General features: G+C 41.4%; 1 protein-coding gene across 1 annotated transcript in view; it reads left to right on the top strand.

Annotated features, from left to right (window-relative positions):
- WDR3 (WD repeat domain 3) overlaps nt 1-27,249 on the top strand; it is a gene marked incomplete at its 5' end in the record, with an annotated part of 1,037,507 nt that overhangs the window by 297,700 nt on the left and 712,558 nt on the right. The window contains 1 exon segment of the mRNA XM_044071482.1: nt 16,240-16,344. Coding sequence (XP_043927417.1) covers nt 16,240-16,344 — 105 coding nt within the window.

Raw genomic sequence — 27,249 nt, forward strand, 5'->3', positions numbered from 1 at the left:
TCAAGCCTTGGGGTTCATGGCATCTTGTATTCTGGTACTTCCCAATGCCAAATTGCATATGAGGAAGCTTCAATGGTATCTCAAAATGTATGGACACAGCACTGCCAAGATCTAGACACTGTCATTCAGATAATACCTTGCATTCAGAAGGAGTTTTGTGGTGGGCTCAGGAATGTCACCTAAACAAGGGACTCTCTGTGACCCGACCAGAGAGTCAGATTTTAACGACAGATGCCTCAGACAAGGCTTGGGAGCACACCTCAATGGAAAATGGGTGCAAAACACGTGGCCTGTCAAACTCCAGCATTTGCATATCAACTTGAAGGAAATGTTAGCAGTCCAGTTTGCATTGATGGCTTTCAAAGATTTACTTCACCCAGGGCAGGTGTTGATTCAATCAGACAACACTACTGTCATGTGCTACATCAACAAGCAGGGGAACCCATTCTTACCCTCTATGCAGACAAGCGATGATTCTGTGGGAAACTGCTCTCAATCTACACCTCAATCTTCAGGCAAGGTTTCTATCAGGAGCACAGAACTCCAGCAGATGTATTGAGCAGACAAATCATGGATCCCCACGAATGGAAATTGGATCCTCTTGTATTTCAAAAGTTGACAGTGTTATGGGTAACTCCAGACATAGATCTGTTCGCTTCTCCACTAAATTACCAGTTGCCAAAGTTTTGCACAAAATGTTTCATCCCACAGCTTGGAAAGTGGATGCTCTATCATTCAGTTGGAACAATCTGCATGTATATGCCTTTCCACCTCTGCCTCTTCTTCCCAAGGTACTTTTGAAGGCCAGACAGGACAAGCCAACCATGATTTTGATAGCACCAGATTGGCCTCGACAGCACTGGTACCCACTACTGAGAAGTTTAGTGCGAGAACCTCCATGGCCTCTGCCTTTGATTCCACACCTGCTGTCACAGGAGGACAGTCACTTACTCAATGTCAAACTTCAGTCTCTGCATCTAACAGCCTGGCATATTCTGTTTTAAACTCTGAAGGGTCTCAGCTTCCACAACAAGTTTTGAATGTTATTTTGGAGGCCAGGAGGCCTAGTACCAGGAAAGTTTACGCTGATAAATGGAGGAGATTTTTATTTGGAGTACAGCAAAGGACTTTGATGTTTCTAAACCTGATTTAAGTGTTGCTCTTCAATATCTTACTGAGTTATTGGACAAGGGTTTGTCTTTCTCCTCTATAAAGGTTCATGCTGCAGCAATTTCTGCTCTCTATGACTGTGTCTCTCAATTATTTTCTCATCCTTTGTTTAAGCAATTTCTTAGAGGGGCAAAGAATATAAGACCCCCGTAGAGCTCATACTCCTGCTTGGGATCTCAATTTTGTGTTGGAGAAACTCACTCTACAACCTTTTGAGCCTGCAGCTACTGCCGAGTTAAAGTATTTATCATGGAAGACTGCTTTTTTGTTGGCCATTACCTCTGCAAGAAGGGTTTCTGAATTACAGGCCCTTATGGCAGTTGAGCCTTTCTTAATTTTCCATAAGGATAGGGTATCTTTGCGTACTAATCCTTCCTTTATGCCTAAAGTGGTTTCTAGTGTGGCTTTAAATCAAACTATTCATTTGCCTACTTTTTATGCAAACCCCCAAAATAAAGGGAAAAGATTTTGCACACTTTGGATATACACAGACAGTTGCGATATTATTTGAGCAGAACCAAGGAGTTCGGACAGTCTCAGCAATTGTTTGTTTCTTTTGCTTTGGGTTCACAGGGTAAACCTGTTTCAAAACAAACTATTTCTAAATGGATTGGGTTTTGTATTTCTTTCTGTTATTCCCATCATGGTAAGGAGATTCCTGCTGGAATCAGGCCTCATTCCACTAGGGCTACTGCTACTTCTACGGCCTTTCTAAGGGGTAGCTACAAAGACATTTTGGAGGCAGCTACTTGGAGTTCAGTGCATACCTTCTCTAAACATTACCACCTTCCTCTTTATTCTAAGTCTAGGGCTGGATTTGCCACTGCAATTTTACAGGGCATTTTAGCGGCCCCTAATGCTTTATGATTTTTACCATCCTCCCTTTTCCGTTGCTTTGGGATTCTACCCATAAGTAAGGACTGCAGCAATGTGAGATGAAGAACATAGTACAGTTTTGTACCTACCATAAATGTAGATGTTCGAAGATCCACATTGCTGCAGTCCAATTTACCCTCCCTCCTTCCCCACTGTAGTTTGACTTGGTGCTATGCTTTAGGTGATGGTTGTTGTTGGGCATGTTTTTGGGAGGTATTCTGTTTTTGGCTGTGGCCTTTCTGGTTTGACCTTCTGACATCTGGGTCAAGAAAAGACTGAGGATATGACGTCGGTCATGCACCTTTATACCCTGACGCTCTGATGTCAGATCTAGGCGCCCATGACCGACGTCAGCCTAATACTTTGGTATTCGGGCCGACCGAGGACAGCGGACTACCCCATAAGTAAGGACTGCAGCAATGTGGATCTTCGAACATCTACATTTATGGTAGGTACAAAACTGTACTTTTCTGATCTTCCAGACTCTGAGGGTAAAACTTCTGCCTTTTCCCTGTTAGAGATTTCCTCCCAGGTGACTTGTTTATTCCATCAAGTGTAGTTATGATGCAGCAGATGCTTCTTGTAGGGCTGCTGCTTTTGGGTCGGTCATGAGGAGGTATTCTTGGCTTCGGCTTCAACCTTTACCTGACAATATTAAGGCTAAGGTGATGGATTACCCTCTTGATAATAAACAATTGTTTGGTGAAGCTGCTCCTGGTATGTTTAAGTCCCTTCAGGATAAGGCAAGGCTTTACAGGAACTTTAAGCGTGTTTGTTTCTCCTGTGCCTAAATTTCAGAGAAACTTTCCCAGCAAGCCAGTCTTTGTTTGCAGGCAGTCTCGCCCTCCTTCTAAGCGTAAAAAGGGCGGCAAGAAGGCTCCTCCTGTGAAATCTACTCAAGACGTCTGTGCCTTAGAAGTTTCCTTTTCCATATTAACCAGATGCTGTCTGACTATCCTATTTTTCCCCTGCCACTTTCCTCTTTCACATCTTGCTTGGCTACAAATTACTCAGGATTCCTGGGTCTTGTCCATTATTCGCCAGGGGTATTTCATGATCTGGAAATACCTCCGCCTTTTAAGGGTATGCCTCAACCCCCTCTGGAACAGCTTTCATTCTTTCCAGAGGTGCTTTGGGATTTCTTGTCTCTTGGTATGGTTTTAGGTGCCTGTGTGAAAGGGGGAGAGGGTTTTACTCCAGGATGTTTCTAGTGCCCAAGAAAGTGGGTACTTGGAGACCAATTATAGACGTCTCTCATCTAAACACTTTTTTCTGAAGGTGCCCTCCTTTCAAATATTGTCCCTTCAGACTTTATTCCCTCTTCTGCTTCCTCAGGCTTATACAGTGTCTCTGGATCTCAAGAATGCTTATCTCCATATTCCTATTCATCCTCTTTTCAAGAAGTTTTTACGTTTCTCTGCTGCTTCCTGGCATTTTCAGCTCTCTGCTTTGTCCTTTGGCCTTTCTACTGCCCCAAGGGTATTCACCAAATGCCTCGCTCCTGTAATTGCTATTTGTGGGATTCAGGGGATCCAAGTATTTCCCTACTTGGATGACCTTCTATTTCAGGCATCCTCTCCAACGATCATGTTGCAGAATCTTCATTTTGCTATTTCTGTTCTGCAAAGCCTTTCTGACTCCTTCTCAAGACCATGTTTTTCTGGGGAGCACGGTGTTCATCGTGTTTCACTGTTGCAGTCATTACTCTTGGGTTATCCTGCGGGCAGGCTACCCTCAGTCAGCCAGAATTCCAAAGTCTAAGTCCGGCGTCGGTTGCTGTCTCCTCTTCCCTGACGTCAGTGCGCCAGGGGTATAAAAGATGCAGCCGATGCCATTTTCTTCAGTCTTTCTTGCCGCGCAGTGCCCGAAGCAGAAGCAGTTCGCAAGTGCCGGTCGGCCGACTCCTGAGATATTCAAATCCGAATTTCAGAACCGAAGTCTTCATTAAAGCTAAGTACCCCATTGGGGAAACTTTTTTCTTGCTCCAGACCGATGTCAGAAAAAGTTAACAATTGTATTTCTTGTGGGAAGCAAATACCTCATAAGGATTTTCACTCTTACTGTATTCCTTGCCTAGGCCCTGATCACAATGTTGCTAGCTGTCGGTTTTGTGCTAGATTTAACTAACGCACTATTATGCGTCGGTTCGATTTTGCATTTCATTACTTTGGCCGAAGATTTAATTATATAATGCCGTCGGACCAGCCGACAACCGGAGTTTACAAAAAACGCAAGGACAAGGAAAAGGATAGCCATCCGAGGTCCAAAACCGACGACGCGGCCTCTACTAGGCCAGTCGCCGGTTCTCAGTGAGGCGCTTTCACAGCCCCTGGCACCTGCTACCTCAGAGCCACAGGCCGCTTCCGACTCCCACTTGGAGCCGACTGGACCTCTGGATACTCAAGGTATTGGACACTCTGAAATCATTCCCTCAGATGGGTCCGGAGCCACTGAGCAGGCATCGGCTTCTGAGGGTGTCTTCAGACCTACACAAGTATATATTAAGCCATCTTCAGGCTTCAAAGACAAAGACTAAAGCAGCTCTAAAGACAAAGAAACAAGTACAGCATTCTCTTGCGCAGACTTCCATGCCTAAAAAAACAGATGCTCAAAATGGCCGAAGACCTAATTACTTTGATCAGGGGCTCCCATCCCCCTCCTGATAAGAGGCCTAGGCAAGAGACAGAGTATGATTCTTCTGATCAGGTTTCTATTTCCTCTGATTTCTCTTCTGAACAGGATTACTCCATGCTTCCCTATGAGGATTCTGATGCTGAAGAATCCATTCCTTCAGCCTCTCCTCCTGAGGATTATTCTTTTGGCGAAACCCTGCATACCATGAGGGAGCATTTCCACTGGGAGAGCCAAGATTGTTCTGAATCTAAGAAAAGGCTCAGGGACTTTCTGCTACTTCCTCAGCACAGACCCCTTGCTATTCCACCTGTTCTAGACATTGTAGATGATGTATTTTCAGAGTCCGGCCTGTCCCCTGACTCTTTACCCCCTGCACCTGCTAAGCCAGACAGATACTACAGGGTCTCGGATTCTCATAAATTCCTATATAAAAACCCCGCTGCTATAGGCCTCATTCCACCAGAGCAGCGGCCACTTCAGCAGCCTTCCTGAGAGGAGTACCAACCAAAGATATCTTAGAGGCTGCAACCTGGAGTTCAGTGCACACCTTCACAAAGCACTACCACTTACCTCTTTACTCTAAGTCCAGAGCAGGCTTTGCCACTGCAGTCCTGCAGGGCCTCATAGCCTCTCCTAATCCTATTTAGCCCAGCCACCCATCCTCAGCTTTGGGATTCAACCCAAGAGTAATGACTGCAACAGTGAAACACGATAAACATAGTACAGTTGTGTACCTACCATAAATGCAGATGTTCGAGTGTATTCACTGTTGCAGTCCAGGTTACCCACCCACCATCCCCATTTTCTTTGCTGGGTCTGCCTGCACTTCTTTATCCTATACAACCTATTTGGTGTATTTGCTTGTAGATGAAGGAAATGTTATTTTTGTGCATGCATTTTAATTGGCATATTTTTCAGCCTACCAATTTGGGGGCACCTGACATCTGGGGCAAGAAAAACTGAAGAAAATGGCGTTGGCTGCATCTTTTATACCCCTGGCGCGCTGACGTCAGGGAAGAGGCGACAGCAACCGACGCCGGACCTAGACTTTGGAATTCTGGCCGACTGAGGGTAGCCTGCCAGCAGGATAACCCAAGAATAATGACTGCAATAGTGAATACCCTCGAACATCTACATTTATGGTAAGTACACAACTGTACTATACAGACTGTGCCTATGCTGGCATCCCTGCCTCCTCCCAAGGCCTTAATTCTTATTTCCTTCTTTCAAATTGTTCTTCCTCTGGCATCTATAAAGGCCGGGGAATTCACGAGAGCTCTGGGATTCATGGCATCCGCCATCCCTGTGCTCCCTGTGGCCGAACTCCACATGAGAAAGTCTATGGTTTCTGAAGTCAGATTGGCTTCAACATGTGCATCCCCTAGAATTTGTAGTTCCTCTTCTACCTTGTCTCAAGAAGGAACTTCACTGGTAAATCCAGCAGTTGTATCTAAATCTGGAGCTCCCTTTTCATCCACCTATTCCCTCTCATGAGCTATTCTCAGGTGCTTCAGACGTGGGATGGGGAGCAGCTTTTGGCTCAGTAAAATGTAGGGGATGTGGTCGCCTCTTCAACAGAAAGAGCACATCAGTGTCAAGGAGATGAATGTTCTTCTGCTGGTACTTCAGGCTTTTCATCCTCTTTTCTCCCCATGAGCTGTCGAGGTATTTGCAGACAATGTCACAGTGATGTAGTATGTAAACAAACGGGTGGGACAAGATCTTATCATCTTTGCTGGTTGGCACTTTTAGTGTGAGATCTTGCTATCCAGTATCAAGTGACTCTCTTCAGGCAGTTTACATTCTCTCGGGTCAAAACATTGTGGCAGACACTCTAAGCAGGTCCGTAACTCAATCCCACATATCAGTGCTTCACAGGGATGTGTTTCTGGATATTATCCACCAGTGGGGTACTCCTCAAATGTGTCTTTTTGCCTCCCCCCTGAACAGACAACTTCCTCTTTTTTGTGCCAGAGTCCCAGGTCCTCTGGTTTGGAAGGTGGACGCCCTGTCTTTTTCTTGGAAGGCGATGTTTCTTTACACTTTACCTCCCCTTCCCCTCATTGTAAAATTCCTATTCAAAATTCAACAGGTGCTCCCAAAATCTTGTTGGTGACTCCCTGTTGGATGAGACAGCATTGGTTCCCTCTTCCACTGCGTTTAGCTAAGGGCTATCATCACAAGTTACCTCACAGGGTATACCTACTCATGGAGGACAAGGGATCTCTCATCCATCCCCACCTCTCCACTCTTTAGCTGACACTGTGGGTGATAAGATTTTGATTCAACATAGACACCTTTTTTCCTGAGGACGTGCTTAGGATTTTGCTGGATGCCAGGAAACCCAATACTAAGAAATCCTACTTATCCAAATGGAAGAGGTTTTCTGTTTGGTGTCTTTATCGTAACCTGGATCCACTCTCCTCTGTATGTTCCTTTGGTTCTCTGTTATCTGTGTGAATTGCTCAGTGCTGGGTTGGCTTATTCTGTTAAGGCCCACCTATCACCTATCTCTGCTTGACTGCCTTTATCTCCTTCTTTAGCTTATAGATATGAAGCTAAGCAATCCCTTAAAGGCGTCCTTCATATTGGGCCTCCCAGGAAGCCTGTTCTTCCTTCCTGAAATCTTAATTTGGAAAAATTGACTTGGGCTCCTTTTGACCCTGCTCCTTCAGCTTCTTTGCAACATCTTGGAAGACTGCACTTTTGTTAGCCCTTACTTCTGCCAGACGGGTGTTGGGGTTTCAAGCCCTTATGGCTTGTCCTCCTGTTTTGGTGTTTCATAAGGACAGGATATCCTTGCATACTAAGCCTTCTTTTATACCCAAGGTGGTGAATGAGTTGTTCAGTCTGTTCATTTGCCCACTTTTTACCTTCTCAATCTGCGTGTGAAAAGGTGTTGCACACATTGGCTGTGCACAGACAACTCAGATTTTATTTGGGTAAGACTACTAGGAAATCTGATCAGCTCTGTTTCCTTTCACCCTAGGTCCTTAGGGTTATCTGTATCCAAGCAAATTGTTTTTTCTGGGATCTCAAAAGATATTTCATTTTGTTCCTTTCACAGCAAGAGCCTTTCTCATTCTGTTAAGTCTCATTGTACTAGAGCTGTGGCTTCTTATGGTGTTTTTTCAAGGTTTTGATAACTAAGTCTATTCTTGAGGCAGGTACCTGGACTTCTATGCATACATTTTCCAAGCACTGCAAGTTGGATAGAATCTCCAGAACTAGAGCTGGTTTTGCTAGGGCCATCCTTCATGGCTTCCTAAAGAGCTCTGCTGGTCATTTCTCTTCCCTGTCTTCTTCCTGAGCTTTGGCACTCTCCCTATTGTAATGAATACTGCAACAGTGCAACAGTGAATTGGAAGGACATAATAAAGTTGTACAATATCTTACCATGACTCTAAATGTCCTTCTGTATACTGTTTCAGTATTCACTCCGTCCCTCCTCCCCCTGGTCCATTTTTCTTCTGACTGTACTGATTACCTCTCTTTTCCTTGGACTGGGATTACAACTGGGGATCTCAGTTCTGAGGATGGGTATATCGGGACATCAGCTTCATGCCCTGTGCTACGCAAGAAGCATACATGTGACACAAGGCTTACCTTAGAGCAATATAAAGGCTTTGATATACTAGCTGGACATTGGACCACCCTTAGCAGGGGATCCTTATTGTAATGAATACTGCAACAGTGAAAAGGACATCTACTGTTGTGGTAAGATATTACACAACTGTACTTTCACAGTACAGTACTCAAAACTGTATACATCTGGATGCAATTGTTCAAACAGTAGTGTTTATTGTGAAAAGCTAGATGTGCAGTGGGAATGATACATTTAGGAAATGACATCTGAGCGTTGTGTTTTGAAATTTAATTTTTTGTTTTTGTTTTGCTTTAATTAATGTAACCCTCATCTTCTGTTTGTAATCCTGTGTAATAATTTTGTTTACTATGTATTGGAAGGTGGCTGTGCAACACATATGTGTAACCTGGTCACAGCTCTAAATGCTTTTGCTGATGTTCTTCATCCCACATTGCTGCAGTCCTAACACTTGGGTAGTCCGCTGTCCCTCGGTCGGCCCGAATATCAGAGTATAAGGCTGACGTCGGTCAAGGCGCATTTGACTGACATCAGAACGTCAGGGTACAAATGCGCATGACCGACGTCATATCCTCAGTCTTTTTTGCCGCATGGTCCAATGCAGAAGCAGTGTTGCAAGTGCTGTTCGGCGTTCTGAAATTTTTCGAATTCGGAGTTTCAGACCGAAGTCAGAGTTGGTTAAGTACCCCGTTGGGGAATATTTTGGTTTTTTCTTGCCTCAGTGGTTTACCAGATGTCAGAAAAAGTGAATAACTGTATTTCTTGTGGGAAACAGATACCGCATAGGGATTACCATAATTTGTGTATACCTTGTTTAGGACCTGAGCACGACGTTGTTGGATGCCGCTTTTGTGCTAGGTTTAATAAACGCACTATAAAGCGGAGGTTGGATTGTGCAAGGTTGGTCTTTGGGAAGCGGTGCAATTACAAAATGCCGTCGGATGCTCCGACGCCGGCTTCCTCTAAGAAGCGCAAGGACAAGGCAGTTAAACCTAGGTTAGAGGAGTCGTCCGAACCGGACGTCAGTTCTTTAGAGGCGTCAGTGGAACCGGTGGTTCCGACGGAGGCCGCTCTGGAGTCCCAGGGAGAAACTTTGATTTTACAGGATGTGGCCTCCCAGGAGGCAGGGCAGGCTATAGGGGCTTCTCAAGTAACTGTACTCCCCTCCCTTCCTAAGGGGTCTAGGCCCTCTCTTTCTGCTTCCAAGGCTTCTCCTAGAGGCAGGCCTAGTTTAGCTTCTGTGGGTGTCACTCCCAGTTCTTCAGGTGCTGTGCCCAAGAAGCACATGCTCAAAATGGCAGAGGATTTAATTACTTTAATTAGAGGCTCTATGCCCCCTCCTGATAAGAGGCCTAGGATGGAACCTGTGTTGGGCGATTATGAGCAGGCTTGGATGTGTCTGAGTCTTCGGCTGAAGACTTGCAGGAGTATTCTCATTATTCTGATTCTGATGTGGATGATTCTACTCCTTCTGCTTCTCCTCCTGAGGATTTTTCTTTTTCAGAGACCCTTCACTCCATGAGAGAGCATTTTAAATGGGAAGGTCAGGATTTCTCTGATTCCAGGAAAAGGCTTAGGGAATTTTTGTTTTTACCCCAGCATAGGCCTTTAGCTATACCTCCTGTTCTGAATGTGGTGGAAGATGTGTTTGCAGAGGCTTCTCTTAATCCTGATTCTTTACCTCCTGCTCCTGTTAAACCGGATAGGTATTACAGGGTGCCTGAAGCTAATAAGTATCTTTTTAAGAGTCCTAGGGCAGACCCAGAAACTGTTAGCCAGGGGCCTAAGGGTGTTAAGGCTTCTGTTGTCAAGAATCCGGTTCCTGCAGATAAAGAGGCCAGGGCCTTGGATAGATGGGGAAAGAAAGTTTATACTTCTTCCACTCTAGCCATGAGAGCTTTGAATTGCCAGTTTCACATGTTGAAATATCAAAATTATCTCCTTTCACAGTTGAAATCTAATTTTGATGCTCTGGCGGAAGGTATTGACTGTAAAGAGTTACAAGATTTAGTGCATGTTTCTGAACAAGTGGGTAAGCATTCTTTGCAATGTGGTTTTGATGCTGTACAGGCCTCGTCTAGGGTGGCTGCCACTGGGTCAGTTCTTCGCAGGCATGCCTGGCTGAGGGATCAAAATTTATCTGACCATGTTAAAACTAGGATTTTGGATGCCCCTTTGCAATCTGATGTCCTGTTTGGTTCTCCTGTTGAGGCAGTTTTAAAGAAAATGGAAGACAAGGCTAAGTCTATGCAGACTGTTAAAGATTTTTTGCAGGTTCAGCCTCCAAAGTTTAGCAGAAATTGGCCTACTAAAGGGTGGGCGTATCCTTCTTATGATTCCCAGTCTAGGGGTAGATCTAGACGTGGCAGGGGCAGAGGTCAGGGCTCTTTCAGGCCTAGAACAGGGAGTTCTCCTGCACAGTCTGCAAGTGAGGGCAGGGGTCAGTCCTTTCGTAAACAGACCCAATGACCTACCTTTTCAGCTGCCAGAACCTTCTCGCCTGGCAGCACCTTTGGGAGGAAGGTTGGCACTTTTCAAAGAAAATTGGAGTTTGATTACCCAAGACAAATGGGTACTGGATATCATACATCACGGTTACAGGTTTTATTTCCATACCTTGCCTCCTTTCAAAGGCATGCCAGACATTCCTCCTCAACAAAGAATAGAGGCTCACAAGCAAATTTCACTGTTACTCCAAATAGGGGCCATACAGCCGGTTCCTATGCCAGAAAGGGGCCTAGGATTTTATTCTCGCCTGTTCCTAGTCCCAAAGAAGGGGAACACGTGGAGACCAATTTTGGATTTATCTATCCTCAATACTTATCTGGACATTCCCAAATTCAAAATGTTGACGTTGCAGCAGCTTTTACCTCTGCTGGGCAAAGATCATTGGATGGTAACTTTGGATCTCAAGGAGGCTTACCTTCATGTTCCTATCAGACTAAAGTGCAGGAAGTATCTGCGTTTTCGAGCTGGGACTTCTCACTATCAGTTCTCTGCATTGCCCTTTGGCTTATCTACTGCGCCCAGAGTGTTCACGAAAGTTCTGGCTCCAGTGATAGCTTTCTTCAGGCTAAAAGGAATACAGATCTATCCTTATTTGGACGACTGCCTGATTCTGGCTCAAGGAAAGGAAGAGCTTCTTCATCATTTGGAATATGTGATAGCAGTGCTAAGATGCCTGGGGTATTCTGTGAACGAAATAAAGTCCAGTCTAGTACCCTCTCAAGACATGTGCTTTCTGGGTGTGAGACTGAATACAGCATCCCAGATGGCATTTTTAACCCCGGACAAACAAAAGAATCTATCCCTTTACTTTCTTCAGCTATCTCATCAGTCCGGGCTGACTGCAAGGACAGTCCTTCAAGCCTTAGGGTTCATGGCATCTTGTATTCTGGTGCTTCCCAATGCCAAACTGCATATGAGGAAGCTACAATGGTATCTCAAAAATGTATGGACTCAGCACTGCCAGGATCTGGACACTGTCATTCAAATAATACCTTGCATTCAAAAGGAATTTTTGTGGTGGGCTCAGGAATGTCACCTAAACAAGGGACTCTCTGTGACCCGGCCAGAGGCGAGTCAGATTTTAACAACAGATGCCTCAGACATAGCTTGGGGAGCTCATCTAAATGGAAAGTGGATACAAGACAAGTGGCCTGCCAGACTACAACATCTGCATATCAACATGAAGGAGATGTTAGCAGTCCAGTTTGCATTAATAGCTTTCAAGGATTTACTTCTTCCAGGGCAGGTGTTGATTCTAACAGACAACACAACTGTCATGTGGTACATCAACAAGCAAGGGGGAACACATTCTTATCCTCTATGCAGGCAAGCAATGATTTTGTGGGAGACTGCTCTCAGTTTACAACTAAATCTTCAGGCAAGGTTTCTGCCGGGAGCACAGAACTCCTTAGCAGACGTGTTAAGCAGACAAATCATGGATTCCCACGAGTGGAAACTGGATCTTCATGTATTTCAGAAATTGGCAGTGTCCTGGGGAACTCCAGACATAGATCTGTTCGCTTCTCCACTAAACCACCAGCTGCCAAAGTTTTGCACAAAGCGGTTTCATCCCACAGCTTGGAAAGTGGATGCTCTTTCTTTCAGTTGGAAAAATCTTCATGTGTATGCCTTTCCACCTCTGCCTCTCCTCCCAAAGGTACTTCTAAAGGTCAGACAGGACAGGCCAAGGATGATTTTGATAGCTCCAGATTGGCCTCGACAGCACTGGTACCCACTACTGAGAAGTCTAGTACGGAAGCCTCCATGGCCTTTGCCTTTGATTCCACATCTGTTGTCCCAGGAGGACAGTCATTTGCTCAATGTCAAACTTCATTCTCTTCACCTAACAGCATGGCATATTCTGTTTTAAACCATAAAGGGTCTCAACTTCCACAACAAGTTTTGAATGTGATTTTGGAAGCCAGAAGGCCTAGTACAAGGAAAGTGTACGCAGATAAATGGAAGAGATTTTTATTTTGGAGTGCAGCTAAGGATTTGGATGTTTCTGAGCCTGATTTAAGTGTGGCTCTTCAATATCTTACTGAGTTATTGGACAAAGGTTTGTCCTTCTCTTCTATTAAGATTCATGCTGCAGCAATTTCAGCTCACTATGATTGTGACCCACCATTGTTTTCTCATCCTTTATTCAAGCAATTTCTTAGAGGGGCAAAGAATATAAGACCCCCACGAAGAGCTCCTACTCCTGCTTGGGATCTCAATTTTGTGTTGGAGAAACTCACTCTACAACCTTTTGAGCCTGCAGCTACTGCTGAGTTGAAATATTTGTCATGGAAAACTGCTTTTTTGTTGGCCATTACCTCTGCAAGAAGGGTTTCTGAATTGCAGGCCCTTAAGGCAGTTGAGCCTTTCTTAATTTTCCATAAGGATAGGGTATCTTTACGTACTAATCCTTCCTTTATGCCTAAAGTGGTTTCTAGTGTGGCTTTAAACCAAACTATTCATTTGCCTACTTTTTATGCAAATCCCCAAACTAAAGGGGAAAAGATTTTGCACACTTTAGATGTACACAGGCAGTTGCGATATTATTTGGACAGAACTAAAGGGTTCAGACAATCTCAGCAGTTATTAGTTTCTTTTGCTTTGTGCTCTCAGGGCAAGCCCGTGTCAAAACAAACTATTTCTAAGTGGATTGGATTTTGCATTGCTTTCTGTTATTCCCATCATGGCAAAGACATTCCAGCTGGGATTAGACCTCATTCCACTAGGGCTACTGCCACTTCAACAGCTTTTTTGAGGGGGGTGGCTACTAAGGATATTTTGGAGGCAGCCACTTGGAGCTCAGTGCATACCTTCTCTAGGCATTACCACCTTCCATTGTACTCTAAATCCAGGGCTGGTTTTGCCACTGCTGTGTTGCAGGGCATTTTGGCAGCTCCTGCTTCATTATAATTTAGCCATCCTCCCTTACCTCTGCTTTGGGATTCTACCCAAGTGTTAGGACTGCAGCAATGTGGGATGAAGAACATAGTACAGTTTTGTACCTACCATAAATGTAGATGTTCGAAGATCCACATTGCTGCAGTCCAGTTTACCCTCCCTCCTTCCCCTCTGCTGTTTGAGGTGGTTGTGTGGGTTGGGTTATTCATCTGAGGTATATTGCATTTTGTATATATTGTATATATTGTACATATTTTTGGTGTTAGGCTAGTTGATTGTTTAGTTGTGGTCTATGGGTTTTGACCTTTTCTTTTAGGGTCTTCTGACATCTGGGGCAAGAAAAGACTGAGGATATGACGTCGGTCATGCGCATTTGTACCCTGACGTTCTGATGTCAGTCAAATGCTCCTTGACCGACGTCAGCCTTATACTCTGATATTCGGGCCGACCGAGGGACAGCGGACTACCCAAGTGTTAGGACTGCAGCAATGTGGATCTTCGAACATCTACATTTATGGTAGGTACAAAACTGTACTTTGTACAGTGTTGTTTCTTTTTCATTAAACTGAAGTCGTAACTAGAAATGCAGTAATACTAACGTTCTTCATATGCATCTCCCAGCAAGCTAATTAATTTTGCTTTTACCATATCCAATTCTGCAGTGTACTTCTCTTTCTGCGAAACGGGTATAGAACACTTTTCAGTATGTGTATAGATAGATTTTCAGGAATTGAATTAAACTTTGCGTCTCATGCTATTCTGGGTTGTAGGTATTTAAGATCATAGGTCTTTTTTGGTGTTCCTAACTAGTTGTCTGCCCACATTGTTTCAGATATCCTTCTTTGCATGTACCTGTTAACATACTATGCTTTCTTTCCTGTAAATGAACTCAATGAGGAATTAAACCCACAGCTAGGACAGCTGTTTAATCAAAGTCTTACCTCTGGATACGTACCCAGGGAGTGGCGCACTGCAACTGTGGTACCACTTCACAAAGGCGGTGCCTCCACCGACCCTGGAAATTACCGGCCCATTAGCTTGACAAGCCTTATCTGCAAAGCCATGGAGAGGATCATAATGGACCTCATAAATAAAGACATAGGGAATTTGCAGACTTTGGATCCAACCCAGTTTGGCTTTGTCAAAGGCAGATCATGCCTTTTAAACTTGGTTGACTTTTTGAAATAGTCACCAAAGCCATTGATGAGGAAAGGCAGTCCATACAGCCTACCTCGATCTGGCTAAGGCCTTCGATACAATACCCCATTCGGGTATCATTGAAAAACTCATCAGCTTAAATGTCAACCCATACATCACAAGATGGGTTGCAAACTGGCTGAGTGACAGAACCCACAGGGTCAGAGCTGCTGGCGCCATGTCAGACTCAAAGCCTGTCACAAGTGGTGTCCCACAGGGCTCAGTCCTGGGCCCACTCTTGTTTGGCATCTACTTTTCCAAGTACAAGCAAACACAGGAGGGTTATGGCTGACAAAGTTTGCAGATGACTGCAAACTGGGCGCCATAGTAGAAAACACATCTGACACAGATATCCTTCAGAAGGGTCTCACAGAAGCGGATAACTGGTGCCAGAGCCACGGCCTAAAGTTAAATGCCAAAAATGCATAGTCATACCCTTCGGGAAAAACAAGGTTACCCCTAGCTACCAAATAGGTGGCAATCCACTGAGCACAGAAGAAGTTATCAGGGACCTGGGGACCCAGGTTGATAGTAGTCTGTCATTCGACACCCATGTAGCTAAAGTAGTTAGGAAGACCTTCTACATTGCCCACCTTATCATGAAGGGATTCTCATCTAGATCAAGGGAGGTCATAGTCTCCCTTTACTCATCACTCATCAGACCAATGATTGAGTACAATGCCCCATTCGAATGTATCTGACCCGACACTTGCAGCAGCTGGAGAGGCCACAAAAGTTCCTCACCAAAAGGATAAAGGGTCTCAAAAATCTGTCCTATGCTGCCCGACTGAAAGAACTCCAGCTCTATTCAGTCGCACGCTTGCTCAGAGGTGACCTTTGCCTAACATACAAGGCCATGTCAAACCCAGATTTGATGAATATGCTTCACCTCAAAAATCTAGATCCATCAGAGCCACAAGGGCGGGAGACTTGAACCTTGACACGGCTATTAATAGGACGTGCTGGAGGGATAGATTCATCACCCAAAGACTCCCTATGCTGTGGAACAAAATCCCGGTACATGTGAGGCAGAGCACCTCGCTGGCCTTGTTCAAGAGAAATCTTGACCAATGGATGGGAGATCGCAGATATACCCCAGGGATTACCTCAGTGTCACTGCTCGACAGAGGCACAGCAAAATAATGGGTATAGTTCCCCATACTAAAGGGGTGGCGTAAGCCACAAAACGATGGGCTAGGCTTGTAAATGCCCTCGGGCAGATAGCCTAGTATGAACCTATGAACCTATGAAATGTTCCAACTGATTAATACCTGTGTCTGCAACCCTCTGCAAACAAGAATTTCTTTGACAAGAGCAGTATTTTAATCTAAGCCTGTTTTGTTTGTTTACAGACAGCAGTCTCAGTTAAACAATGAGGAAGAAGCAGTCACTGTAGAGAGAACACTACAGGATGAGGTTCGACGAATCACCAACATCAAAGCCTCTTCTAAAATTAGGTGAGTATGGAAAGAAAGTAGAATTCTAGTGGTACTGGAATGTCTTTTGTTTGATAAAAGTGGCGTTTTAGTTTAGTTGCTTCTGGCTGTGCCTTTTTGTACCATTTCCAACCCTTTAAAATTCATTTATTTTGTTGTTTTGAGTCAACAAATCTTGAGTGTTATGAATGCATAAAATATCAGGAATTAAGGACCAGGGACTGACCTTTTGAGTCTGTAACAATTTTGTATCCGTCTTTATCTTTACCTCAAAAGCTTTATTTTTTAATAGGCTTGCAAGATTGCCCCTTCCACGTACTATCAGAAGTCATTGGTTTCCTGTCATTCTGCATAAAGTGATCTTCTGCTAGGATGACTTGCAGCCTATAAAAATATTTTTCAGTGCGAACAATATATAGATTGACACTTTAGGTGTCATTAGGTAAGCTGCTTAAGCAGTCTGTATCATTGAACTTGTAGCTAGTGCTAATTAAAGGAAAAGGACACTTCATATGTTAATGTACTTTAGCTTTGTTGAAGCCATTTTATCTTAAAATGTATCCATGAGCAGCTTGTCCTCCTTTGAAAGAGTAGTAGTTTAAGTCTACTGTTATCATTCATTTCAGTGAAAGCTAACCCATACTGATAACCCAAACTGCTAATCAAAAAAATTCCCATCTCCTATCAGTGATACATTCTACTAATTTCCTTCCTGTACTGAACTCTGACAAGGAGTGTATTTAAGGCATTCTTAGATGCTGACTGTTATGTTTTCTCTGTAATTTCATTGTAACACTTAACCCAGCAGTCGATTGATGAAACTGATTGTCAGAAACATACCTGGTTTAGGTCTGAGCCGCTACATTCCCCACCCCATCCCCACCCCACAGTTGACCCCCACCCCTCTACACCTACATTTATACCTACAGAAGACCCTCCTATTACTACATAGACCCCTCTTCTCTCTGCCTGTCTACTCACTCCAATTCTTTAGTCATCTTTTTCCCTCCTATACTTTCCTCAGTTTATCACCTAGTTTTCTTCTTATAGAAGTAACTACTAATACTTTTCCTTACCTGCGCTAAACATGATCTCATATATTTAACTACCCCTCTGTTCCTTTTACTGTTACATCTTGCATGTTACATAACTATCTCACCAAGTCTAAAATCTCCTACTCTTGCCTGTTCTACACACATTGGCTAACAATACTTGGACAAAATTGTATCCAACTTGTTTCATTTTTCACACTATCTCCTTTACAAGTACAAATGTATGTACTTCACGTACTCTTTCAAATGTAAATATAAGACCAATACGAGCTTGCCATTTACTTTATGTACATCACGGATTTTTTTCTGTACATGGTGATGTACGCCCTATTCCCAGCCCATACCCCTCATCTCTACCATCCAGTCTTACCTCTCCTACATCTGTATCTCCAAGAAACCTAAAGATCTCCTCCATCAATATCTGAATTATAGATAAAGTAACAGAATAGCATTCTCAAAACTCGCCTGCCATTGTCATCTTCAGTGAAACCTAACTTAAGCCACACATCAGAGACTCTGAAATTCTTTCTCAGGCTGTAATATACGTGCAGATAGATTAAACAGAAAAGATGGTGGTATAGTTATCCTGTTTTCAAACCATCTTGCTTTCTCTCCATCAAGCTGTGAGCCACCCACATTTCACTCCACAGAGACACCAACGTTTAACCTGAAACTAACCAGTCATAAAAATCTATGTATCACTGCCCTATATTTCCTTCCAAGAAAAAAATATACCTATCCAGGAAGACATCCTTAACTGGATATCAGATTCCATTTCCTATGAAACTACAATCCTTGGTGATGTCAACATGAAATGGCAGCACCTTTCAACAGACTACTCCATTAATAGCATCAACCTGCATGGATATACACAACTTATAACCTCCCATACTTGCTCCAGCAAAACCTCAGTCTGGTTCCATTGTAGACTGGATCCTAGTTTCAAATCCTAAACAATGCAACTCTCCCAGAACCCTCCCATAATCTTTTTCAGTGACCACTTTCCAGTAGAGCAACCTCTTGAGGAATGTTCTAACCTTGCCAGCTTTAAACCTGATGGATTCAACAATATTCTTCAGTCCCTTAACTAGTCTAATCGTTGCACCTTACTTCTGGACGATGCTATACTTCAATTCACTGTTTATCAGTACTTTAAATACCCTTGCCCCCATCAGAAGAAAATGTGTTAAATCCACCCAAACTATCTGGCTATGCAGCACTAGTTGCACACTAATGCACAAGAGAGATGACGCTTGGAGAAACTGGCAAAGAACCAAATCTTCTGCCCACCTTCAAACTTATAAGCATCTCTGTAACCTTGTCAAAACTCAAGACACTACTGACAGAAAACAGTATTACTTAGATCCACAAATAAATTGTATAGTAATTTTGGTCCTCTTTTAGATCTTACACCCTGGGACTCCTTCTGCCCCAACCCCTGCCCAGATAGCTCTCCCACAGAAACTGCTAATAAATTTAATTCCCATTTTATAGTCTGTTACTGCCATAATATTCTAAATAAACTCGCAACAGTCCTGATGAGGTTTCCATTTCCAGTAAACCTCTTTTCTCCTTAAAAACTGTCTCTACCTGACATATAAAATACCTGCTCAGTAAGCTCAAGCCCTGCTTAACCCTCTTGACAACTTGCCTGCAGAATATTTAAAGTTTGCAACTACTTTCATCACTTATCTAGTCTCCATTTTGATCAGTAGATCCATTCAGGAATCACTTGCCCCATCTATCTGGAAAAATTATACAGATTACCACTTCACAAAAGGGGTAACTCCACTGAAATGACAAACTTTAAGCCTTTTGGTATCTTGTCCCCCCCTAAAATTCTAGAAAAGTATAGAGTACCTTCTTCAAGAAAATCTACAAAACTCTACCCAACACTGTTTTCACCCGTACCATAGCACAACAGCTGTCCTGGTTGCCTTCTTAGAAAACATCAAAGCTAGCTAGAATAATAACTTGATCTCGTCCCTGTTTTTAGATCTCTGCAAAGCCTTTGACACAGTCTCTCTGTCTAAAAATTACTGTCTAAAATGTCTGCATTTGGTCTGATATGACACTTAACTGGTTTGCTAGCTACCTTTCTGCAACAATTTGTAAAATGGCTCTCAACATAAGTTTATTTTCTTCTGTTTAATATCTGTGTGCCCCAAGGTTCTATCCTTGAACCTTTTCTCTTTAACATCTTTATTAACAACTTACATACATCCTCCCAGCAGGCTTCTATCATCCAATACACTGATGACTACACCCTCATTTACTTATCAGACACTCACCCCCCATTTACACTCCATTACTGAAAATGCTGTAAAGTCATTTGAACACTTGCTCTGTGAAAACCATTTCTTCCTAAATCCCAGTAAAGCCAGCCTATTACTATTTCTACCTAAATCTCTAACACCTTCAACATAACTTCCGTCAATCACACAGACTCAGAAGTTGTATCTCATACCAAGTTACTAGGCATCACCATTGATGATCAACTAAAATTTGATCTTCATATACAAAATTTATTAAAAAAAAATCAAAAACTCCATATGCTCTACAACAAATTCCTTATCAACTCCTCTCCTCTAGAGTCACACTGACAGAGACATGCCTTCTACTTTCTGTACTGTATGACTCACTAATTCTTATCAATATTCAAAACCAAAACTTTGTTATAACAATTTAGCTAGATTTGCAATGCATCTGTCATATAAAAGTCATCACTGCTGTGCTCTGAAAACATTAAACTGGCTTGAATTCCCAATTACCTCATGTACAGTCAACCTCTCCTTGCCCACACAATGATATATAATCCTTTCCACTGTCCATCCGTGAGTAATATTCTTAAACACTTCCTAACCATCTATTTTGCTCATCTAAGAAACAGCTTCTTGAAACCCATAAACCTAAAAAAAAACATAGGGCATAGTTTATACTCCTGCATAGCAGCCAAAACCTTGAACAAGTGTCATATGGACATTAGATCAACACCTACAAGTCCCATTTTTAGGATACCATAAAAAATACCTTTTCAACTGCAGGCTCTGTACTCCTCTTTCTTTGGGATAAAGTGCCTATTTTATTTTCCCCTTCCTCTACTCCTTGTGTTATACTCTGTCTTCCCTTTCACTTTCATACTGTTTCCTCCCTCCCTGCAATTTGCTGAACACCTGATGTCTCACTTACTGCTCTTGGTGCTTATTTATTATTATTATTATTTGTCCCTTATTTTCATCTGTATCATCATCATTAAATCATCTTTGACACTTTCTTCTTACTGTCCCTTGACCTTTCTTAGCCTATAAAATGCTTCTTACTGTCACATTTTCTGTTTCTTCTTTCTGTATAATGTTCAAATATATATATATATATATATATATATATATATATATATATATATATATATATATATACATACACACACACACACACACACACACACACACACACACACACACACATGCATGTGTGTTCATTTTCTTGTATTGATCTTATTTGTTTAATATTTGTAACTTTTACTAATTGTAGGTTTCAAAGATTGTATGTATACAATTAGTATTATGTCTTGCAGAGCTTTTCTTCCCAGGCCTCTGCTGAAAATGTTATTCATGCCCAGTTGGACTTTCACGGAAATCAAATGTCAAATAAATAAATAAGTAAATAATCAGCAAGTAATACAAGCACAATATCTTTTTACTAGGTAGTGCATTGACAGCAAAATTCAAAGTGGGCTTCTTTAGAGGACTGACAGTTTTTGTCAGAATTTAACACTGATCAATCTTTCAGACATCTGAAAAAAAAAGAAGGCTGTTTTCTCTTATCGAAAGTCTCTTTGCTGCCATCTTGCAATAAAAGCATTCTGTTTTACCCCAGTTTGCTTCTGTTTTAGCCTTACCTTTTTCATCGTATTTTATAGTTTTAATTTTTTTCTTTGTTTGTGATATCCTCTCTTGTTTATACAGAATTCTAAGTTTTTGAATGCTTGTATATCACCACATAGTGTCTCATTTATGCCTGTGACTTCAGTTGTACTACCTTTTGTCAGAGCAGGCCCAAACTGAGTATACATACAGCCTACAAAAACTGGCAAACTCTTACTATTACCTGCTGTGCCTCTGGTGTTTTGATTCTAAAAAGTGCATTTTGTAAAAGTATCATTCATGGCATAACCCTGATAAGGTTTCTTATTATTAAGGCCTGATGTCCTTCAGAGTCCAGTCATTTGATACCTGGTTGGTATTTAGATCATTGATATCTAAGACCTTTATTACCAGAACCCATAGACTTCAAGACCTAGAAGTCTACATCTTCAGCAGTAGTACAAATGGCTATGTTATTGGTATCCCTGTTGATGCTTATGTGTATGGAGAAGGAACTTTTTGTTGTCGGGAAGTCGGCCATATTAGATGTCAGCCAGCTCCTTGTCCTGTAGATCATTGGTATATTATACATTTGCATTGCTTTTTTTTTCAGCAATACTACTGAAGGCCATCTTTGACTGAAAGGTCGTTTTTGCAGTTTGTGAATCTCTTCCCTGGTTCAGCATCTGGGAAAGTGTCTCCCATTGAGAATACCAGGCTTCAGTGGCACTCTTTGGGAGGTGTTAATATTTAATTGTAAAAAATTAAGTGATAAAAGATGCCACAACTGCTTGAGGTGCTAAGACAGGTAGACTCCTTCCTGACCATTTTCTTGCACTGTTTTGGCCATCAGGAATACCCTGAAGGAAACTGTAACTGTGAATAGCTCCTTTTTTATGTTATGTGAAGTACACATTTCATCAATAGTGTCACCAACTAGCGCTTTCTCTATGGAACAGACTTCCTGTTTATCCATTATTTATGTGCTTCACAAGTTAGCTAAAAAGTATTATCTAGTGATTCAAATTCCCTAGAAAGTATCTTTTTAAACTAATAAACAGTCCACAAAGCACTGAGTAGAGGAAAAGCCAGGCACCGGACAGCTGAAGTGAAGTTGCAAATTTTATTAAAGTAGCCAACCTCAAACGTGAAACGCTTACACAATCACACAGCGTTTTTCGTCAGTAACAACAGACTTCTTCAGACAAAGAACCAACATTAAAAACACATGTATATATAATGTGCTAAAAATTCAAATGAGCCAATAGATGAACTTCTCATGAATAAATAATGAATATTAATCAATTTTTTTATGACTCAGAGTTAAATTCGTAAAATTAACATGAAAATGCTTAAATAGTATCACAATGGATATACAAATGTATGTATATATGATTTACTCACTGGGGTAAAAATCAACATTGATTGTAAATGTGAAAAAAACAAATGCATAAACAGAAAGAAAAGGTGAAATAAATAAATAATATCTTTGATTACAGAAAAGTTTGCAAATACTCCCATCTAGTGGTCAAAATGAAAAATACAAGAATTATAATGAATACTAAAAATATTCCCTAAATTTTCATATAATAAAATGTTAAAAACAAGTGAAATTAATTCATTCCCCATCTATAAATAATTTAATACTACTTTAGAGGTATTTATCCAATGCATAAATGGATATTAATAGTATAAATAAAATAAATATTAAATATACTTTTAATAATAACTGAAATAAAATAAATGTTTATTTATATTATAAAAGTTGATTTAAAAAATATATTTTTTAAAAATATTTTTTCAAAAAAATTTTTGTAATGGATAGTGGACCTTCACAATCTAGCAGCCCTCATTTTTAAAACTGGGGCAAGGGAAACATCGTTTAATCCTGGGCTTTGCATTTCGCTTTTGATTGTGGTGGAATCTATTGTGCTTGGTGACATTCTACAGAAAACTGCCTGTTTTTCTTGGTTATTGTCGAGATTTGTTTTTTTGGTATTTATTTATTTCACCTTTTCTTTCTGTTTATGCATTGTTTTTTTTCACATTTACAATCAATGTTGATTTTTGCCCCAGTGAATAAATCATATATACATACATTTGTATACCCATTGTTACACTATTTAAGCATTTTCATGTTAATTTTACGAATTTAACTCTGAGTCATAAAACATTTTTGATTAATATTCATTATTTATTCATGAGAAGTTCATCTATTGGCTCATTTGAATTTTTAGCATATTATATATACATGTGTTTTTAATGTTGGTTCTTTGTCTGAAGAAGTCTGTTGTTACTGACGAAAAACGCTGTGTGATTGTGTAAGCGTTTCACGTTTGAGGTTGGCTACTAATAAAATTTGCAACTTCACTTCAGCTGTCCGGTGCCTGGCTTTTCCTCTTCTCAGTGCTTTGTGGACTGTTTATTAGTTATTTGGTTGCACTGGTCTTCCATTTCTTTGGGTTATCTTTTTAAACTAGGTTATATGAGAAGAAGATGGTCATATTGCCTCATTTCAGTTAGGTTCCTTAATTATGCTGTTAATGTACTCTACAACTAAAGTCAGTTGCTTTAAGTGTGTTGGTGGTCTCCCAGTTTAAACAAAGCTTCTCTCTTTTTTTCCTAATAACTTTTGAAGGAAAATGAGCACTCTGGCTGTAGTCCAACAGAAGATGGGGTACTTTTCCATTAAATCCCTACCACTTCGCGCTGATGTGTTTTCGCAGTATTTCAGTAGCGGTATTTCAGCCACACAACATGACCTGGACAAGGTTTTCTGCAGCACAGGTACTCCACTACCTAGATGTGTTTTCTGCGGAAAGCAACAGTGTGTGTGGAAGGAGTAGGTGTACTGTGCCTGTTGACAAACCAACCCGCTTCCTTTCTTGCTTTCATTCCGATGTGAGTAGAACAGTACATCATGTACTGCACATCCTCAGCTTTCCGACGCGCAAGTCATGTCTCCTCTACAGTCACTTGACAGCAACAGTAAAACTTTCTCATATAGCTCTACACTGCAGTAGTCACAAAATGCTACAGATTTTATTTCCACATGTTTCAGCACTGCTGTGATTCACCATTGACATACTTAAAGGAGGTTGCGGTGCGTTAGTCCCTTCACCTAATATATATCTCGTACAACAACCAGCTTCTCGGGATTAATCACACTTTTTTATCACGATTCATACATACCAAAGTCGCACAAATGACTTACAAAACATTACACTTTGTTCAATTCTCTCCAGTCTTTGTTAAGCTTTAAAACTGAGGTTAGTGACCTAAACTATGACTCCTTATACTACACATGACTGTTGGCAAACTCAAACTGTGCAAATGTATTATTTGCATGATATTGACTGGAAGTTTTTTGCCAAGTCACTCAGCACATTAGCATGAGTCACAGTACAGCTTATAATAAAATAAAAGTAAACAGAATTTAAAAAAAAATTGTTTTTGTTCTTATCACCATAACTCTATAAACCTTTACTTTGACACCAACCCAATTACTTTGTTCTTCACACCAGCGCAAAGTCATAGGAGTTTAACGGAAAAGTACCAAAGATAGAATTATATGTAGCTGGTGCTGCTTGTGTCAGATAGCTGCTTTAGTGATCGGGGAACTGTAAAGATATAAATATTTTCTGGAATGTGAGACGTTTCAACTGTATTGTATACTAATATGTGACTGAGATCAATTGTCCTGTTTCAGCCTAGCAGGACAAGGCCTTAGGATGTTACTTTCATACTTCCTGGAACTAGTTTAGTTTTAGAAACAGTCCCTGACTCACTGCCGTGTATTACTTTTTGTAGGTTTATTCCATACTTGAGGGTGTTAATAAATACATTCCTCCTGTATTTTTATTTGTATTAACTTAAAAATGTTTAACTTTTGCTCATCCTTGAATCCAGTGCTGAAAATACTGTTGCATTAATTTGCACTGATGGACCCGAATGATGAAACTTCACCTTCCGGTAAGAAGTCCGAAAGTACGGCTATGACTACCTTTACTGCTTCCATCTATGATAACCAAGTACCAAACAAACCTTTATTATTTCCCCTCCCCTCCTTTCAATACTTCTACTAGATTTCTGTCACTTCCAGGTGTCTTTCCTGTGTTCTTTTGTATCACTAATTTCACTTTGTGTCTTCATTAACAAAGACCTTCTTTCCTCTTCTGTTACCAGTGCTGCTGCAAATTTATCATTTAAGTTTTCATGTATATCATCCACGTGTAGATGTTTATATATAAAAATTGCAAGACTTTCTCTCTTATTTTGCCTGGTTCTACTTCTGTTTTATCATTCTCCCAGTTCCTTAATTTAGTTATTGTTTCATATTTTTTGTTTTAGATGCTGTGCTAAGAGTTTATCTGCTGTAGGTATATTATCACAAAATTGCTTTATTGCCATTACCCTGTATTAATTTAAAATTTTCAAATACTCTTAACGTTATATTCCTAGTTTCCTCAACTAGTCTTCAAACTGCTGTGAACATGAGAGTAAACATATAGCTGTAACATTCTTTCTCCAACATGTTGATTGGGCAACTCACAGGCACAAACACGGAGGGTAGGTACACCCATCGGGGGGGGGGGCAGCGGTTACCACCCAGTTCACGTCACTGTTCTTATTACATGGTCTTGGCTGGAGAGAGAAAGCCTGCCATGATGCATGGAAGCCTGACATGATGCATGGGGGGAGATCCAGTATCTGAAAAGACATGGATGTGGCCGCCTATGCCATGATGGTATCCCCTGTCAGTGCATATGTTGAGAGCACACATGCACAGGCAAGTGGGCTTAGGTAGCCCCTTGTTGTAACACAAATGCTTTTATCAACATCGCGGGTGGCGTTAGGGCAAAATAAAAAGAAGAGCATTTGTCACTAGAATGATAGCTGGTGAGAGTAGAAAGCACTCTCATGGTTGCTGAGATTGAAACCCCCCAACAAAGTAGTGTCTGGTCAAGGGGACACTTGATGGTCAGCAAGCAAGGGGCAAGAACGGTAGGAAAAAATGAGGATATTTTTACTGTTATCTGAGGCAATCTGAGTGTCTCATGAAAGGTTTCGGTATTTTGGATCCAAGGGATATTATTATGCATATGTGCATGTGGTGTTGAATATAACTAAGCATAAATTGTGTGAAAAGCTGGCTGATATGTCTGGCTTTGTGCCTTAGAGGGATGAGGGCCTCACTAAGACCCAGATGACCTGTTTTTGACTAGAGGTTCAGGAGTAGGAAGAACTGAGTATGGTGAAATAGGAATGAACACCTTATGTTGGGTCACCCTTCTTGGGGGAGGGAAGTAGGGGTATTGGTTGGCCACATTACTCCTGTGTGTGACAACAGTGGCTCAGGACCAGGGGGAACACGGGCTTAGTATTCCAAACAGGTAATGGTAGCTGTCATAGACATGCATACGAGAGCATGCACATTTCAGAGGAGGATATATGCCCATGCAGAAGCACAGGTACCCATGTCAGTCACGTCACCAGGGTTGGGGTTAGGGACTTAACCACTAAACCCATGATAGCTTATATATTGACTTTAGAGGAAGGGAATGTTATTGTCTGCAGGAATTAATAACTGTGGGGGCAGTGATGGAATGCTTGTTGTGCACCAGGCATGTTATGGTTCTTTCACCGTTTTTGCATCAGGCAGTATGAAAGACATTTGACTAGTTTATCCTTGAGAGGCCATGTCTGGAATGAGAAACTCTTTAATTATAGCTGAAAACTGTCTTACAGATGGCAGACTTTCTCATTTTTTTAGTCTGTTGTATGCCAAAAAGGTCAATGTACTTTTTAATTTACATTATGCCAGTAAACAAGTATCACTAACTTTCTTACTGATCTCAGAATTAAATTTGCTGTAGAGAAGAACCTTGGCAACAGAACATAAGACTGTAGATAGAATCTGAAGCTTTCTCCCCTTGTAACTATTGACATGCAGAAATGGAGGTTTAAAACAGTATATTTATCTACACTGGACTTTATGTATTGACATTTCA

The sequence above is a fragment of the Protopterus annectens genome, chromosome 5.part0, assembly GCF_019279795.1.
Source record: "Protopterus annectens isolate FY-2018-M chromosome 5.part0, PAN1.0, whole genome shotgun sequence".
NCBI lineage: Eukaryota > Metazoa > Chordata > Ceratodontiformes > Protopteridae > Protopterus > Protopterus annectens.